This window comes from Phoca vitulina, unplaced genomic scaffold, assembly GCF_004348235.1.
Source record: "Phoca vitulina isolate PV1807 unplaced genomic scaffold, GSC_HSeal_1.0 scaffold42, whole genome shotgun sequence".
Lineage (NCBI taxonomy): Eukaryota > Metazoa > Chordata > Mammalia > Carnivora > Phocidae > Phoca > Phoca vitulina.
Window position 1 is genome coordinate 2,459,183 of NW_022589745.1, and position 18,435 is coordinate 2,477,617.

Consider the following 18,435-nt stretch of genomic DNA (forward strand, 5'->3'; position numbering starts at 1 on the left):
TTTTTTTTTTTTTTTAACATATAATGTATTATTTGTTTCAGAGGTACAGGTCTGTGATTCAACAGTCTTGCACAATTCACAGTGCTCACCGTAGCACATACCCTCCCCAGTGTCTATCACCCAGCCACCCCATCCCTCTCACCCCCACCACTCCAGCAACCCTCAGTTTGTTTCCTGAGATTAAGAATTCCTCATATCAGTGAGGTCATATGATATATGTCTTTCTCTGACTGACTTATTTCGCTCAGCATAACACCCTCCAGTTCTATCCACGTCGTTGCAAATGGCAAGATCTCATTCCTTTTGATGGCTGTATAATATTCCATTGTGTATATATACCACATCTTCTTTATCCATTCATCTGTCGATGGACATCTTGGTTCTTTCCACAGTTTGGCTATTGTGGACATTGCTGCTATAAACATCGGGGTGCACGTACCCCTTCGGATCCCTACATTTGTATTTTTGGGGAAAATACCCAGTAGTGCAATTGCTGGATCATACGGTAGCTCTATTTTCAACTTTTTGAGGAACCTCCATACTGTTTTCCAGAGTGGCTGCACCAGCTTGCATTCCCACCAACAGTGTAAGAGGGTTTCCCTCTCTCCACATCCCCGCCAACATCTGTCATTTCCTGACTTGTTAATTTTAGCCATTCTGACTGGTGTGAGGTGGTATCTCATTGAGGTTTTGATTTGGATTTCCCTGATGCTGAGCGATGTTGAGCACTTTTTCATGTGTCTGTTGGCCATTTGGATGTCTTCTTTGGAAAAATATCTGTTCATGTCTTCTGCCCATTTCTTGATTGGATTCTTTGTTCTTTGGGTGTTGAGTTTGATAAGTTCTTTATAGATTTTGGATACTAGCCCTTTATCTGATATGTCATTTGCAAATATCTTCTCCCATTCTGTCAGTTGTCTTTTGGTTTTGTTGACTGTTTCCTTTGCTTTGCAAAAGCTTTTTATCTTGATGAAGTCCCAATAGTTCATTTTTGCCCTTGCTTCCCTTGCCTTTGGCGATGTTTCTAGGAAGAAGTTGCTGCGGCTGAGGTCAAAGAGGTTGCTGCCCGTGTTCTCCTTTAGGATTTTGATGGACTCCTGTCTCACACTGAGGTCTTTCAACCATTTTGAGTCTATTTTTGTGTGTGGTGTAAGGAAATGGTCCAGTTTCATTCTTCTGCATGTGGCTGTCCAATTTTCCCAACACCATTTGTTGAAGAGACTGTCTTTTTTCCATTGGACATTCTTTCTTGCTTTGTCAAAGATTAGTTGACCATAGAGTTGAGGGTCCATTTCTGGGCTCTCTATTCTGTTCCATTGATCTATGTGTCTGTTTTTATGCCAATACCATACTGTCTTGATGATGACAGCTTTGTAATAGAGCTGGAAGTCCGGAATCATGATGCCGCCAGCTTTGCTTTTCTTTTTTCAGCATTCCTCTGGCTATTTGGGGTCTTTTCTGGTTCCATACAAATTTTAGGATTATTTGTTCCATTTCTTTGAAAAAAGTGGATGGTATTTTGATAGAGATTGCATTGACTGTGTAGATTGCTCTAGGTAGCATTGACATCTTCACCATATTTGTTCTTCCAATCCATGAGCATGGAACGTTTTTCCATTTCTTTGTGTCTTCAATTTCTTTCATGGGTATTTTATAGTTTTCTGAGTACAGATTCTCTGCCTCTTTGATTAGATTTATTCCTAGGTATCTTATGGTTTTGGGTGCAATTGTAAATGGGATCGACTCCTTAATTTCTCTTTCTTCTGTCTTGTTGTTGGTGTATAGGAATGCCACTGATTTCTGTGCATTGATTTTATATCCTGCCACTTGACTGAATTCCTGTATGAGTTCTAGCAGTTTTGGGGTGGAGTCTTTTGGGTTTTCCACATAAAGTATCATATCATCTGCAAAGAGTGAGAGTTTGACTTCTTCTTTGCCAATTTGGATGCCTTTTATTTCTTTTTGTTGTCTGATTGCTGTGGCTAGGACTTCTAATACTACGTTGAATAGCAGTGGCAATAGTGGACATCCCTGCCGTGTTCCTGACCTTAGGGGGAAAGCTCTCAGTTTTTCCCCATTGAGAATGATATTTGCTGTGGGTTTTTCATAGATGGCTTTTAAGATATTGAGGTATGTGCCCTCTATCCCTATACTCTGAAGAGTTTTGATCAAGAAAGGATGCTGTACTTTATCAAATGCTATTTCTGCATCTGTTGAGAGGCCCGTATGGTTCTTGTTCTTTTATTAATGTATTGTATCACATTGATTTGCTGATGTTGAACCAACCTTGCAGCCCAGGGATAAATCCGACTTGGTCGTGGTGAATAATCCTTTTAATGTACTGTTGTATCCTATTGGCTAGTATTTTGGTGAGAATGTTTGCATCCATGTTCATCAAGGATATTGGTCTGTAATTCTCCTTTTTGATGGGGTCTCTGGTTTTGGGATCAAGGTAATGGTGGCCTCATAAAATGAGATGGGAAGTTTTCCTTCCATTTCTATTTTTTGGAACAGTTTCAGAAGGATAGGTATTAATTCTTCTTGAAATGTTTGGTAGAATTCCCCTGGGAAGCCATCTGGCCCTGGGCTTTTGTTTGTTGGGAGATTTTTGACGACTGCTTCAATTTTCTTGGTGGTTATAGATCTGTTCAGGTTTTCTATTTCTTTCTGGTTCAGTTTTGGTAGTTGATACATCTCTAGGAATGCATCCATTTCTTCCAGATTATCTAATTTGCTGGCATATGGTTGCTCATAATATGTTCTTATAATTGTTTGTATTTCTTTGGTGTTGGTTGTGATCTCTCCCTTTCATTCATGATTTTGTTGATTTGGGTCATTTCTCTTTTCTTTTTGGTAAATCTGGCCAGGGGTTTATCAATTTTATTAATTCTTTCAAAGAACCAGCTCCTAGTTTCGTTGATGTGTTCTACTATTCTTTTGGTTTCTATTTCATTGATTTCTGCTCTGATCTTTATTATTTCTCTTCTCCTGCTGGGTTTAGGCTTTATTTGCTGTTCTTTCTCCAGCTCCTTTAGGTGTAGGGTTAGGTTGTGTATTTGAGACCTTTCTTGTTTCTTGAGAAATGCTTGTATTGCTATATACTTTCCTCTTAGGACTGCCTTTGCTGTATCCCAAAGATTTTGAACAGTTGTGTTTTCATTTTCATTTGTTTCCATGAATTTTTTTAATTCTTCTTTAATTTCCTGGTTGACCCATTCATTCTTTAGTAGGATGTTCTTTAGCCTCCATGTATCTGAGTTCTTTCCAACTTTCCTATTGTGATTGAGTTCTAGTTTCAATGTACTGTGGTCTGAAAATATGCAGGGGATGATCCCAATCTTCTGGTACTGGTTGAGACCTGATTTGTGACCTAGGATGTGATCTATTCTGAAGAATGTTCCATGGGCACTAGAGAAGAATATGTATTCTGTTGCTTTGGGATGGAATGCTCTGAATATGTCTGTGAAGTCCATTTGGTCCAGTGTGTCATTTAAAGTTTTTATTACCTTGTTGATCTTTTGCTTAGATGATCTCTCCATTTCTGTGAGGGGGGTGTTAAAGTCCCCCACTATTATTGTATTGTTGTCGATGTGTTTCTTTGCTTTTGTTATTAATTGGCTTATATAATTGGCTGCTCCCATGTTAGGGACATAGATATTTACAATTGTTAGATCTTCTTGTTGGATAGACCCTTTAAGTAGGATATAGTGTCCTTCCCCATCTCTTATTATAGTCTTTGGTTTAAAATCTAATTTGTCTGATATAAGGATTGCCACCCCAGCTTTCTTTTGGGGTCCATTAGCATGGTAAATGGTTTTCCACCCCCTCACTTTCAATCTGGGGGTGTCTTTGGGTCTTAAATGAGTCTCTTGCAGACAGCATATTGATGGGTCTTGTCTTTTTATCCAATCTGATAGCCTGTGTATTTTGATTGGGGGATTTAGCTCATTTATATTCAGAGTAACTATTGAAAGATATTAATTTAGTGCCATTGTATTGCCTGTAAGGTGACTGTTACTGTATATTGTCTGTGTTCCTTTCTGGTCTATGTTGCTTTTAGGCTCTCTCTTTGCTTAGAGGACCCCTTTCAATATTTCTTGTAGGGCTGGTTTCATGTTTGCAAATTCCTTTAGTTTTTGTTTGTCTTGGAAGCTTTTTATCTCTCCTTCAATTTTCAATGACAGCCTAGCTGGATATAGTATTCTTGGCTGCATATTTTTCTCATTTAGTGCTCTGAATATATCCTGCCAGTCCTTTCTGGCCTGCCAGGTCTCTGTGGATAGGTCTGTTGCCAATCTAATGTTTCTACCACTGTAGGTTACATATCTCTTGTCCCGAGCTGCTTTCAGGATTTTCTCTTTGTCTCTGAGACTCGTAAGTTTTACTATTAGATGTCGGGGTGTTGACCTATTTTTATTGATTTTGAGAGGGGTTCTCTGTGCTTCCTGGATTTTGATGCCTGTTTCCTTCCCCAAATTAGGGAAGTTCTCTGCTCTAATTTGCTCCATTATACCTTCTGCACCTCTCTCTCTTTCTTCTTCTTCTGGGATCCCAATTATTCTAATGTTGTTTCGTCTTATGGTATCACTTATCTCTCGAATTCTGCCCTCGTGATCCAGTAGTTGTTTATCTCTCTTTTTCTCAGCTTCTTTATTTTCCATCATTTGGTCTTCTATATCACTGATTCTTTCTTCTGCCTCATTTATCCTAGCAGTTAGAGCCTCCATTTTTGATTGCACCTCATTAATATCCTTTTTGATTTCAACTTGGTTAGATTTTAGTTCTTTTATTTCTCCAGAAAGGGTTTCTCTAATAACTTCCATGTTTTTTTCAAGCCCAGCTAGTATCTTTAAAATCATCATTCTGAACTCTATTTCCGACATCTTACTAATGTCCGTATTGATTAGGTCCCTGGCAGTCGGTACTGCCTCTTTTTCTTTTTTTCTTTTTTTTTTTTTAAAGATTTTATTTATTTGACAGAGAGAGACACAGTGAGAGAGGGAACACAAGCAGGGGGAGTGGGAGAGGGAGAAGCAGGCTTCCCGTGGAGCAGGGAACCCAATGCGGGGCTTGATCCCAGGACTCTGGGATCATGACCTGAGCTGAAGGCAGACGCTTAACGACTGAGCCACCCAGGCGCCCCTTTTTCTTTTTTTTGAGGTGATTTTTTCCATCTTTTCATTTTTTCCAGAGGACAATAGATGAATGAGAGAACAAAATGCTAACAGGGTAACAACGACAGCAGAAAAATATACGCTAAACAAATCAGAAGAGACCTGAAACCAGGGGAAAAGAAAGGGAAAGAAAGAAAAAAGAGAAAAAAAAAGAAAAAGAAAAAGATAAAAACAAACAAACAAACATACCAAAAAACAAACAAAAAAACAAACCAGAATATGATCAAATATGATCAGGCTGGTACATAGATCAGTGCCACACTCTAGATTTTGGGCGTATTTTGGTCTGTTAGAAGAAAGTGCCTCCCAAAATTTTAAAGAAAGAAAAACTTATATATGTACAAAAATAAGGGTAAATACGATGAAGGGATGGAATATGACTGTAAAGATGAAAATTATAAAAGATTTTATAAAAGGAATTGATAAGACAAGAAGTTGGTTGAAAAAAGAAAGAAAACGATTTAAAAAAAGAAAAAAAAAGGATCAGGCAGGAGACTAGAACAAAGCCATACACTAGAGATTTAGGGTATATTTTGGTCTGTTAGAAGAAAGTGTATCCCAAAATTTTAAAGAGAGACAACTTACATATATATATATCAAAAATAAGGTTAACTACTATGAAGGGATAGAATATGACTCTAAAAATGAAAAATAAAAAAGATTTTTAAAAAAGGGATTGCTAAGATGTTGGTTGAAAAAGGGAAATAGAAAAATTCAAAAAAAAAAAGAAAGTTAAAAAAAAATTAACTTTGAAAGACTAAAGAATCATGGTAAAAAAGCCATGGATTCTATGTGCAGTATTCCCCTAGCGCTGGAGTTCTGCCGTTCTCACTGATCGGTAAACTTGGTCTTGGCCGGCTGTTCTCGCTGATCTCCTGGGGGAGGGGCCTGTTGCCGTGGTTCCCAAATGTCTTTGCCGGAGGCGGAATTGCCCCGCCCTTGCCGGTCCGGGCTAAGTCATCTGCTCGGGTTTGCTCTCCGGAGCTTTTGTTCCCTGCAAGCTTTCCGTACAGCTTTGGAGGCGGAGAGTGAAAATGGCGGCCTCCCAGTCTCCGCCCTGGAGGAGCTGAGAACTCGGGGTCCGCTCCTCAGCGAGCCCCCAGAGAAAAGCCGTCAGTCACTCCCGTCTCCCCGGTCTCCGGCCGCACTCCGTGCTCACCCGGCCTGTGACCGTGCCTTTCTATCTGGCACCCGACCCCGGGTGGAGTCTCCAAACCCAGCAGATCCCCGCGGTGCGCTCCCACACCTCTCCTCCCGGGGGAAGAAGGTGAGTCTCCCCGGATCTGCCGCTTGTTGGGTCCCTGCTGGAGGAGCAGTGGCCCGACTGTGCCGCGGATCACGGTCTATGACAACCCCGAGCTGAGAGCCCGCGCCTGGGCTCCGTCTCTGCAGCCGGCTTCCCCGCTCCGATCCCTGGGAGCTCTGCCGCACTCAGGCACCCCCGGTCTTTCTGTGACCCCGAGGGTCCTGAGACCACACTGTCCCGCAAGGGTTCCACCCCCCACTTCGCCACCAGAGTGACGTCCCTCAGCGGAGCAGACTCTAAAAGTTCCGATTCTGTGCTCCGCGGCTCTATCACTTGCCAGAAGCGGCCGACGGAGGCCCCTCCCCCGCCGTCTATCCTCCCGAATATCGCCTCGGATTCACTTCTCCGCTCGTCCTACCTTCCAGAAAGTGGTCGCTTTTCTGTTCAGAGAGTTGCTGCTATTCTTTTCTTTGATCTCCTGTTGAGTTCGTAGGTGTTCAGAATGGTTTGATCCCTATCCAGCTGAATTCCTGAGACCAGACGAAATCCAGGTCTCCTACTCCTCCACCATCTTGCCAAGCTTCTCGTAAAATGAAATAATTAAAAAAAAAAATACTTGTTCTGCTCCTGCTTCTATTCTGCAGAGCCCCGCTGGGAGCCGGCCACCTCGAGTCCCATCAGGGTGTATCACAGGTGCTTTGCTGGTGGTGGCTGGTGACGCAGAGGACAGGACCAGGGGAAGGAGGGCTCCCCTTCGCTTTGCTGCAGCATCCGACGATTCGGGGAAATCATTTTTGTTAAAGCCTTTCCCTCCCTTGGTGCTCCGCATGCACAGCGAGTCCGGCTTCTCCTCTTTGTGCTCCGATTGTCTCTCAGCTTCCTGGGAACCCTCTCCCAGTTTCCAGGTGACATCTTGACCGCCTCCCTGTGCTTCTCTCCTGCTCCCCGCCCCCGTTGGGCCTTCCCATCCCAGATGACGGTGTTGTCCGGCTGTGCGCCAGGCCCTGGTCTGGACGCGGGGCTCTCACAGCGTTCCTGCCTGGTGGGCACGGCCAACAGTGTGCTGATGCAACCTGACCATGGCCAGGATGGGCCGAAGACCAGAGTCTATTGAACCTATAGTCCCTGAGATGCTCTATCAACATAATAGAGATTTTAATCAGTGTGTGTAAAATTTCCTTCTTGGCAAAGCCTGTCCAACATGGCTGGAGCTGCACGGCACGCATCCCACCTTCCCTCCAGGAAGTGGCGAGGTGTGCTGGCCCAGATTCCAGCTACGTCCCTCCTGAGCATGTTCCCGAGCGTGGCCCCGAGCGTGGTCCCAAGCGTGGGGCCCTCGGCACACTCCTTATCTACAAACAAATGGGCATGGAAGGATTGACAGAGGTTTGCGTGAGTGTTAAGTGTCAAGCAAACAGAGGAGGGCCTGGTACCCTGTGGGGTCCCGATGGATGCTGCCCTCTGCCTTCTTTCTTACCTTCATCCCTTCTGCCAAGGGCTGTGCAATGGTCCTTCCGGGGCTGAGGGCCGGGGAAAGGATGGGGAAGGACAAGAAGAAGTGGAAGGAGCTGGGGTCACTGAGCCCATCACCACCGTGGTGACATCCTCTGGGGGTTGAGGGAAGTGGCTGGCTCCTTCTGTTTCTTTTACTGTCACCTAGTCTTGTCAGCGTGAGGATAAGGTTTTCAAGAACCTCGGGATTTTATAAGCATGTAATACATCCAATTGTAATGCTGATTAGATGATTTTTATCTGTCGGCTTAGTGGACTACAGTGTGCAATTTTAACACCTCGTTTGTTAAAACTCATTTTGTTCATTCCTTCAAAATAAGTAATTTTGAAGTAATTTGAAGTAGTTTTGAAGTAATCAAGGTACATGTCCTCAGAATACAATTTTGGTGTCTGGCAGGTTGCTTTGTGGTTATTTCTGAGTTGACTGGACACACGTTGGCCAGGCGATCAGTGTGTTGCATCTCTGGGACTGAGTCCCGTGGTGGGTAGGGCACAGAGATGACCATCAGTGCAGACATGGAGGCAGAAGCAAGGGCAGCGGGGACCCCGCGGTGGGCCCCGGGGCCCCGGGGCAGGCTGCCTGCACACGACACCGGCAGCCCCCAGGATGCCGAGGCTCGACTTTGGTTTGGGCCAGAAAATGTGCAGTGGACGTTGGCTTGAAAATCTGTTTGTGCTGTTTTCCTCCAGAAGGTGACGTGTATAAAGCCCAGACCGCTCCCACGGAAACCCAAGGAGCCTCGGAAGTCAAAGAGGACAAGGACGTGCAGGTGGAAGTGCCCGTGGACCAGGTGGGTAGCAGGTGTTGCACGACCGGGCCTACCACCTTCTGACTCAGCTGCATCAGCCCCGCCTGCCTGCAGCCTCCTCCTCCCCCCTCCCCCACGCTCGCCAGCCTCTAGCATGTTCTATGCCCCTCTGGTCAGTTCCTGCTCATCCTTCAGGTCTATGCAGGATGACCCCCAGAGGATGTCACCATGGTCATGATGGGCTCAGGGACCTCAGCTCCTTCCACTTCTTATCCTTCGCCATCCTTCCTGCCTGCCCTTCTCCCTGGTGGGTTCTTCTGCTCTGGGGACTGTTCTGAGCACTTGTCACGGTCTGTGACAGCATAGTTAGCTTTGTTGTGACGTGATTGCTGTCCCTTTCCCCCATACAAGGAAGGGGTCACCCTGCAGTGCTCACTGCAGTCACCCTTGTCCTGGCACAGTTCCTGGCAGGGAGGAGCCCCTTAGTGACCATCGGTGGAATGACAGGGTGATGGAATGAGTGGTGTATCGGGTGATGTGGTGGGGAATCACGGGTCTTCCACTGCCTGGCTTTCTGACCTCTGACCCTCATCTCCTTATCCGTGCGATGGGCATGGTGCCACTGGGCAGGTTCCTGTGGGGCTAAGTGAAGTAATGCATGTGTGAGTCCCTGGTCCAAGGCCTGGTGCACGGTGGACCACCTCTCTGCTTCCTTCCTTTGGGCTCACAGAGGCGTGGAGTCTGAGGAAGGTCCAGGGGAAGTGGATGAGGTGTGAGGGGCCAGCCTCAGCCTGGACAGGAGCAGAAGTACAGGGGTCTCATGCCCCTCGCCCACCCAGAGAGAAGGTCACGTCTCCAGGGGTCTCTGGCCTCAACTCCTGCTCCCGCAAAGGGCAGGTGGGTAGGTGAGCTCTGAACTGCATGGCTTTGTCCCCAGAATCTACCTGAAAGCACTAGAAACACATTTCTTTATTTTTTTAAAAGATTTTATTTATTTATTAGAGAGAGAGAGAGAGAGCAGGAACAGGGTGAGGGGCAGAAGGAGAAGCAGACTCCCCACTGAGCAGGGAGCCTGATGCAGGGCTCGATCCCAGGACCCTGAGATCATGACCTAAGCTGAAGGCAGATGCTTCACCGACTGAGCCACCCAGGTGTCCCTAGAAGCACATTTCTAATTGTTAGTTCTTGAGAAAAGAATGTATGTTCTGTAAAAGGTCAATGTCTGCATTTGAGTACCATTTTTATCCCTCTGACATAGACTTGGCCCCCATCCTGAGTTTGTGGTTCCAGAGCACCAAACCCAGATGACAGCAAGCTTTTGGCTCCTCTTTTGAAAATCAGTCACTGTTAATTTTCTCACTTTATTATTAACTTCTGCTACTTTCCTTTCCCTCGATAATATGACCAGGTGTGACAGACCATGTCAAGGCACTAGCCACTTCCTTGGGCATTTTGAGCACTTTCGCATTGTGTCCCGTTGTATTTTCCAGATTGCTAGTGATATTATTTATTCTTTTCCTCGACATGATGAGAAATGATCAAAAGATTTAATTTTCTCTTAAAACCCAAACTAACACTATATTTTTATTGTACATTTAAGAATTTTTTGTAATAAATAAGTTAAGATATTTTAGGCAGTTACTTTTATATCAAAAATTAGCATCCCCCCCCCCCCCACCGCTCCCCCTCCAATGTTGATTATTGTCCTTGATATGTTATTGTTCTGGGTTGTGGACCATGAGTGTCTGATGCAAGTTTTTAACACAAGTTAAACCCTAGTGTCACAAATACTATTTTCATAATTGTGATCAATAAACATACTCATGAGTTTCTGTTGCTAGTGTTAATTTCCATTGTATTCGAGATTGTGTGGTGAGAGGGGTTCCCCAGAAGGGTGTGTAGTGGGAGGAAGGAGAGGCTCAGGGGAGGGGAGTCAGGAAGGGTGGGAGAGGTGGTCAGAGAGAGGAGGAGAGCCAGGCCACCCAGCGGGGGAGGCCGGGGGGGTGTTCAGAAAGAACCAGAAAGAACCGCTGCTGTGCTGCTTTCTGTCTGACCATTCAACTGCACACCCAGGGAGAGCTGATGTCTCAGTGCATTGGGTTGCATCCTAGTTGCATCCTCAGTGCATCCTAATTGCCAGGGGATGGTATTAAAGCAAGTTCTGCGGCTTTGAAGGACAAGGAGACAATGGGACTCCCAGCTCTGGCTGCATAAATGGACATTAAGACTAGAGGAGTGGGGGCTAGGCCAGCACCCTTCCTGTGACGTTGTGTGTGTGTGTGTGTGTGTGTGTGTGTGTGTGTGTGTGTATGTGTGTGAGCAGAAACAAAGACCTGCTGCACCTGCGGGGGCCAGAGATGCAGGGCTGGAGGAGCTGAGTGAGGGGTGGGGGCACCGCACACCTGGGGCGGTATTCTCCCACTGCGCCATTTCCTGACGCCCAGCAGGGGCTCAGCACATGCTTATTAAGTCCCATTGAATAGATGCAAGAAAATCCCAGGTGATTGGATAAATGGATGCAAGGCACAGCAGGTTGAAGTGAAGTTCTTGTAGATAGACCAAGTCTGCAGACTGAGTTCTGCATCTTTGAAAACAGGTCCCTGTGGTCGTTTAGGTTTGGGAAGCACTATCTTTCCCATCTGTCCCTCGGGGAACCACAGTGTGCGTTAGCATATTCAATGTTTCAAAGAAGTCCCAAAATTACAATGATGTTTAAGCTTTTAGGTTAACTCCAATTTCCTTCCCCAGGAATGATTTTCCTTTTAGGATCCCCATGAAACACAGGGTAGGCCCTGCCAGCATGCAGAATCCAAGGATTTTTTTTCTGCCCTAGGGAGGGAAGAAGGTGGTCTTGTGGAGCAGGGAGAGCAGGATGTGGTTCGGCGGGTTCCCCGGGCGGGGTCCTCAGCGCAGGGGATGGGCGCTCTACGACTGGCAGCCCTGGCCTGGGTGGGGGTCCGCTTCAAAGTGGCCCACATGCCCGGAGAACCGTGTGTTTGTCTTACTTCTGTGTTTGTGTGCTGGGTGAGCTCTGGTGCGTGTTGGGGTTACTGGTTTCCTTGTGGGAGGAGGGGAAGATGCCCTTAGGACTTCCCAGTCCATTAATGAAGGAGGGTCTGGCCTTAGTGTTAAACTATTTGATTATGGTGTTGGCTGTTATAATAACCTGGAGTACTTTGCTCATGTTTTCGAGTAACTGGTTTTAACCCGTGGGTGAGCCTGACGATGTCACAATGTTATTTCTTATGCTTGTGGCATCACCTTGTCTTTATTTCAGTGTTGCTGTAAAGATACAATGTTACAAAATATAACATCCCAAGTAATCAATTTATGAATTTGGAGTCAAGCCTAGACCGGTGAGGGGAACCTCAAGAATCGGGCATCCTGCAAACCGAGGGGATAGTTGCAGTGGCGAGTGCTCATTTGCAGTTGATGGCACCTATTGTCAGCAGAAGGCAGGAAGAGCAGTGAGGAGCAAACACAGGCTGGAGGCCGCTCTGTTTACCGTGGCGACATCGCTGCCTGTCGCTGAGCTCCCATCGCTAAGGGAAGACTCCAGGTTAAAGTTTTGATGACTAGAGCAGGTGGGCTGTCCTTTGCTTCTGGTAGGTGACGCCATGGAATGTCCACTTCTTGTGGTGATGAGCAAGACTCACACTGTGTGGCCTTTAATCTCTCCTGTATTCCAAGGGCTAGAAACTTCCCTGTGCTTTTAAGTCAGTTTGAGAATCTCTCATTGCTGTGCAGAGAGGGGAGGATGGGGGAGTTGGAATGTGGGGCAGGGAGTTTCAGAAACTTAGCGGTGAGGAGAGGCCATGGCTGCTTTGAGCATCGCTCTCCCTGACAGGCCAAGACGACTGTTAACTGTGCATTTTGACCCGTGTTCTGATTCCTAAAATGCTCCTATTTCTGTGGTCCTGTCTTCCAGCTGTTTTCTTTGTGATTTACTCACAAAAATCGATTTGTACTTCCAGTGATACACGCCACTGTTTCTGTCCTCCACCTTCTGTCTCTTGGTTTTCTCCCAATGGAGACATTGGTCACTGGCTTCTGTGCAGCCACTTCTGCCCATGTTGAAGGCACCTTCTCACATCCAGGGTTCCTGGTGGTGAAAGCTCGTCCTTGAGCTTTTCTCCACTTGGCATCGAGATGCTCATAGAATTCCACTGATGTCTGTCTTTGGCTCATGAGAGAAATGAAATTGTGGTGCCAGGTCAGAGATGCTCTTCTCAGTTAACTGTGTGATCTCGCTTACATGTGTCATCACTGGTCAAGTTTCAACGTCACTGAACCCTATTTGTCCTGAACCAAGTGTCTCCTGACCAAGACAGAAGGCATAGTATGTGGGAAATACAACAGAAGGGACAGGGAGAGACTCTGGATGTTACGAAGTGTTATGCTGGTGGTCGTCTATCTGGACATGGATTATAGTTGATCTTTACTCACCTTTTCTTTTTTCCTTTTTCCTATGCTACATTGTCTCCCTTTGAGTTTTTGTTTTTAAGAAATTATAATCTATTTTCAATGTTTTTTGTTTCTCTTTGGTTTTAGTAGCACATAATGTGTCCCCTTGCCAACATTTCTATCAACAGGTCTTGAGTGGAGGTTTAAAAGAGAGATGCTCTATCAGCTTTAATTCTCCGGGAGAGGCAAATTTTTACACCAGCTTTCATTTCAAAGTCCTGAGTTATTATGCCCCAGTGTTAAGGAAACATTTCTTAACTCTTACAATCTATACAAAACTGGCACCCAGATATTAAAACATTGATGTTAAAATTCTACTTGATTTAGAGTACACATTTTTCACAAAAGCAATGTCTTATGCCAGATTTAAGGTTATGTTTATTTTCATAAACTCTATAAAAAGACAGAAAAGTACCTAGAATGGTGGGCTCTGTTTAGTTCTGGACTCTGATCTTTGATTTTTGTCTGGGATGGGGGTACAGTTCAGCATTTCTCACGAATTCTATTCTACTAGAGTACCGTTGGGTTGTCATTCCCCAACAGATGCTGGGCATGTCTCGTCCGTGAATGGGAAGGGCGGACTGACTGAAATCACAGACGACTGGGTCTAGTTCTGACATCTACTGAATTGCAGTGATTTTCAGAGTCCCCAGGAGACAGTGCAGAAGAGAGTGCCTTTACTTAGATTCCCTGTAGCAACCGGAGCAATGCACCTGAACTGTAATTCATTTCGCTCTAGAGAAAGAGCTAAAAATAAGACACAAACTAAAGTAAAACCAAAATAATTTGGACTAATTAGGAGAAGGTCAGTCTAAATTTGTGTAATCTCTGAATTGTTTAGTTAGAAAAAACATAATGGAGCTTTAAAGCTTTGGCACTTTTAGGAGCATGGAGTAACTCGGACTAAGCTAACAAAGGTCCTTGGGTGCTCACTTTAATGAATAAATTAAAAAGCGTAATTAGTACTGTATCTGTTAGGGTGCTTCTAGCTGGAAAGAACAGAAACCTACAGAAACGTGGCTTACACATAAGGAACGCATATCAGGCCATGTAACACAAGTCTGGAGGCCTCCCGTGTAACGGGAGCTTGCAGGGTCGGCCGGCTCAGCGGCTCAGCCGTGTCACCGAGGACCCAGTTGCTGGTGTTGCCCTGCCCACCTCCCTCTGCACACCAACTTCTGGCCTCAGCCTTCTTTCCTCACGGTCTCCAAGATGTTTGCCTCCGCTCTGGGTGGCACGTTGAGACACATGAATGCTGACGAGAAGAATAGAGAGACCATTTCCTTCCCTGTGCCTTTTTCAAGTAGTGAGAAAAGTCTTTCCCAGGGACCCTCCCGAAATCTACCCCATGTGTCTGCCTCGTCCTTGTCAGTAGTTGGGGAGAGGCAATGGGCCTTTGGTGGTGTAGACCAACCAGTGTCAGCATCTGGTGTCTGGAAAGGGGCCCAGGCTCTTCTGAATTGTGTGACTAGCGCCTGAGAGGATTTTTCTTTTAGTGAGGAACGAGGTGAGGACTGGCTAGGAGATAGGCAGCTCTAGGGTCTGCACACAAATCTCCGGTCTTCGTGGTGGATGTGCCCGTCCTCCTACCTTCTCCTGGCTTTGGATGCTGTCCCTTCCGAGCCCCTCAAGAGTCTTGTGCTATCAGTTATTTGTTCACCCTTTTCTGGGTAGATTGAACCTGTCCCCTTCACTCGAATCCTCCTGGCTGGATGGTACACATGCTGGAAGCAAGCCGGTTATAACCAGAATGATCCCTCCCTTGGCCTCCTTCCTTTGTGCAACTCCGTCTCTCCCAGTCCTTGGAGGGAGGATCCCTCCTCCCCACACTGTCTCCATCCCCTCCCTCTCCTTGGCCTCTCTCGGCTTCTGCACACAATGACGTGAAATAGCTCTTGACCTCATCCCCCAAATCCAATGCATTCTCAGTTCTCATCACACTTGACCTTTCACCTTCAGCTGACACTTTTGGCCCCTCCCTTTTCCTCCAATACTCTCCTCCTTTGGCAAGACCCACCCGCCTCCTGATTTTCCTTCCTTCCATCTGTCTGGCCACTCAATTCTCATTCTTTTTTTTTTTTTTTTAAAGAGTTTATTTTATTTTATTTTTTAAAAAGATTTTTATTTATTTATTTGAGAGAGAGTGAGAGCTAGAGAGAGAGAGCACGCACACACAGAAGGAGAGGGAGAGAGAGAGAAACAGACTCCCCACTGAGAAGGAAGCCGGATGTGGGGCTTGATTCCAGGACCCTGGGATTATGACCTGAGCTGAAGGCAGATGCTTAACTGACTGAGCCACCCAGGCGCCCCTAAAGAGTTTATTTTTTAAGTCATCTCTACACCCAACGTGGGGCTGAAACTCACAGCCTCGAGATCAAGAGTCACATGCTCTTCTGGCTGAGCCAGCCAGGAGCCCCATTCTCATTCTTCTCCGTAGACTTCTGATCCTCCACTTGGCATGGAATATTGGAGGTCTACATGGGTCAGGTCAGGGCAACATTTCTGGTAGCTCTAGACCTTCTCCACAGACAGAATTCTCCATCACTGTGGTGTCAGTCTCTCTGCAGGTCTCTTTTCTGGGCTCCAGGTGCACATGCACACACACATCTACACACACACACATCCAGAGACACGCATATACATCTAGACACGGACACATCCAGAGACACACACACACACACATCTACACACACACACACATCCAGAGACATGCGCACACATCTAGACACACACACATACATCCAGATAGACACACACTATGAGCTGACATCACCCGTTAGATGTTCTGAGACATTAAAGTTCAGCACAGTGTGAACACACAAGTGTCCTTCCACACCATCCCCACACCTTGCTCTCTCCCTGTCTCAGTAGGTGTATGACATCGTCCATCCAGTAAGACCAAAGCAAACTTAGACATATTCCCGAGACTGTTTCAATGCTTCCATACCCAGACCATCTCAACATCAGCAAGTTTTACCTCCTAAATATGTCTGGAAGTGACCCACCCTCTCTGTCTACACCACCGTCCCACCGGTCCTGACTGCCGCCGTTCCCTGGCTAGATTACTGTGATCGCTTTTTCTCCGTAGGCTGACCATCCCCAGACCCCTCAGACTCAGTGCATTCTCCTGCAGCAAGACTGCCACACGCCCTCCCCTTTGTCTGCAATATTCTCTCTTTGCCTTTTTATATACTAACGTTTCTCATCCCTCATATTTCAAGCTGTAGTCACACCAGAGGAAGGGTTCCATGGTCTCCTGTGTATGTTAAACCCCGTGATAGCCTATTTCTCTCCACATGTCTCTCTTACAAAGCATATCACAGTTGTGGTTTTATATTTAATTGTGTGACTTAATTAATGTTCATCTCCCCGTCTGACTGAGTGTCTTGGGGGCCACGTTGGTTTGCATGCACAGTCACTGTCATCTGTCAGGATTGCAGGACGCAGGCATTCTGTGTATATTGCTGAATAAATGAATGAAGCAATGGTTGGACAAATCACATCACTTACTCTTTGAAAGAATGTGCTTTTTGTGTTTATTTTTTCATGTAGTTGGAGCAGTCCCCAGAATCTTATTCATCACGATTACTTTCCATGTAGGCTACAGGACGAGAATGCTCATATAGTCTTTGAGTTTTCGGAGCATTTGGACAGCCGAGGTCTGGGCTAGTGGGACTGGCTGTTGAGTAGTCACCCACACGTCTACATAGCCACAGACTAGGTCTTGCACCTTCAAGGGTCAGCTGGCAGGAGCTGTGGGGTCCTTAGGGCTCTTCATGGACACCAGTTGTGGTCGTTTGGTGAGAGAATACTTCTTCACCCACTTTACCTCCAGTGTGGCTTTGCAGCCTGCCTTCGCGGACGACAGGCGGCTGGACATAACGAGCCACACGTCCTGGCAGAGGTGTTAAGAGCCACGCCGCCCCTCTGCCCCTGAAGCCATGGAAACACGGGGAGTTGGCGTCTCCATCGGTCTGGCATCCTGGGTGACTGTGAGCAGGAGACCCCTTCGCCAGCCTGCGATGGACATGTGGCACATGCGCTGAGCGTGCCTACTCGGACGGGGACAGAAATACCGTAGCCCCTGGGGGGCCCTTTCTTCCTTAGCCACAGAACCACACGGCTTTCCCCTCGTGGAGAGGCTCCAGGGCACCAGTTAAACACAGCTCAGTGCTCTTTGCCAACAAATCACAAAAACTGGGAAATAATACACAAAGACGTGAGCAGGCACCGCGGTGTGAGGAGTGGGACTGCCCAGGTGGTGGTGGACGTTGAACACAGGGAAAGAGGGCTCTGGTTTGGGTCCCCACTGGGGTCCCTGGGGCCAAACAGAGGATCCGAGGCATTTATTACCTGCTGACAAGAGGCATCTGGAGGGATAATCCACTCCTGTTTACATGAAAGGGCTTTCTAGTGTTTCTCCTTAAGGATTTCCCCGACAATTTCATTAAATAGGCTAGCATTTCGTAAGTGGAGCAAAAGGTAAAAACACAGGGCAGGCACTGTGGAAAAACCAGCCCCATTTTCAGCTCTGTCCACAGAAGTGGTTCACAGAGTTCCACTACCCACCCCCTCTGCTCCTTTCATGGGGTTTGACATAGCTTGACTGCCACTAAACCTAAAGCGTGGTATGTTTTCTCTCTAGACACCAGCGGAGATAGTTAAGGAAGATGAAGAGATACATGATAGCCCCCCTGATTTTGAAAGCAACAAGGTGAGCTGATTCTACTTTTATTTTCTATTTAATGCTGTGGTGGAAGGCACCTCCTTATCCTTTTAACACATTGGGTGGAGCTCACATTTGGTGAAGAAAGAATCAGAAAGCCCAGTGCATTCTGAAGATAGATCAGCAGGGAATTAGAAACATAGTGTGTTTCCCAGGCAGGCCGTACCTTAGATCTGGTCTCTTGGGTGCCAGAAATTACGTGAGTAATTTTAATGGCTTCTAAACTTGTCCTAATTACCTTTCACTGTGCTTCTAGTCACAGACTGAAAACTGTTTTCCCAACGAATTTCAAGATATATTTTCAGAGGGGAGAGTCAGGAGGTGGAGAGCAGCTGGCGTGTAGGTACGCAGGCGTCTGTGGACACCATGGACATTCTGCTCTGTGGGGTGTTGGTGTGTAAGGAGCTCGTCTTGCTGGGGAAAGCAGGGGCGCGTACGGCGCACGCTCCATGGACGGCAGCCTGAGCTAGCCCGGGAGAGCCCCTCGGGTACCCTCCCTCCCTCCAGACGCTGAAGATGTGCCATCAAAGCAGGGAGCACGTTCCTGGGGTGCCCACGACATAT

The 18,435-nt window shown here is 46.4% G+C and overlaps 1 protein-coding gene across 1 annotated transcript in view; it reads left to right on the forward strand.

Moving 5' to 3' along the window:
• Nucleotides 1–18,435, forward strand: part of DCDC2C (doublecortin domain containing 2C) — a 107,559-nt gene that overhangs the window by 48,181 nt on the left and 40,943 nt on the right. Inside the window, exons 8-9 of the mRNA XM_032430111.1 lie at nucleotides 8,623–8,723; nucleotides 17,791–17,859. Of these exons, the coding sequence (XP_032286002.1) occupies nucleotides 8,623–8,723; nucleotides 17,791–17,859 (170 nt within the window). The remainder of the gene's footprint in view (nucleotides 1–8,622; nucleotides 8,724–17,790; nucleotides 17,860–18,435) is intronic.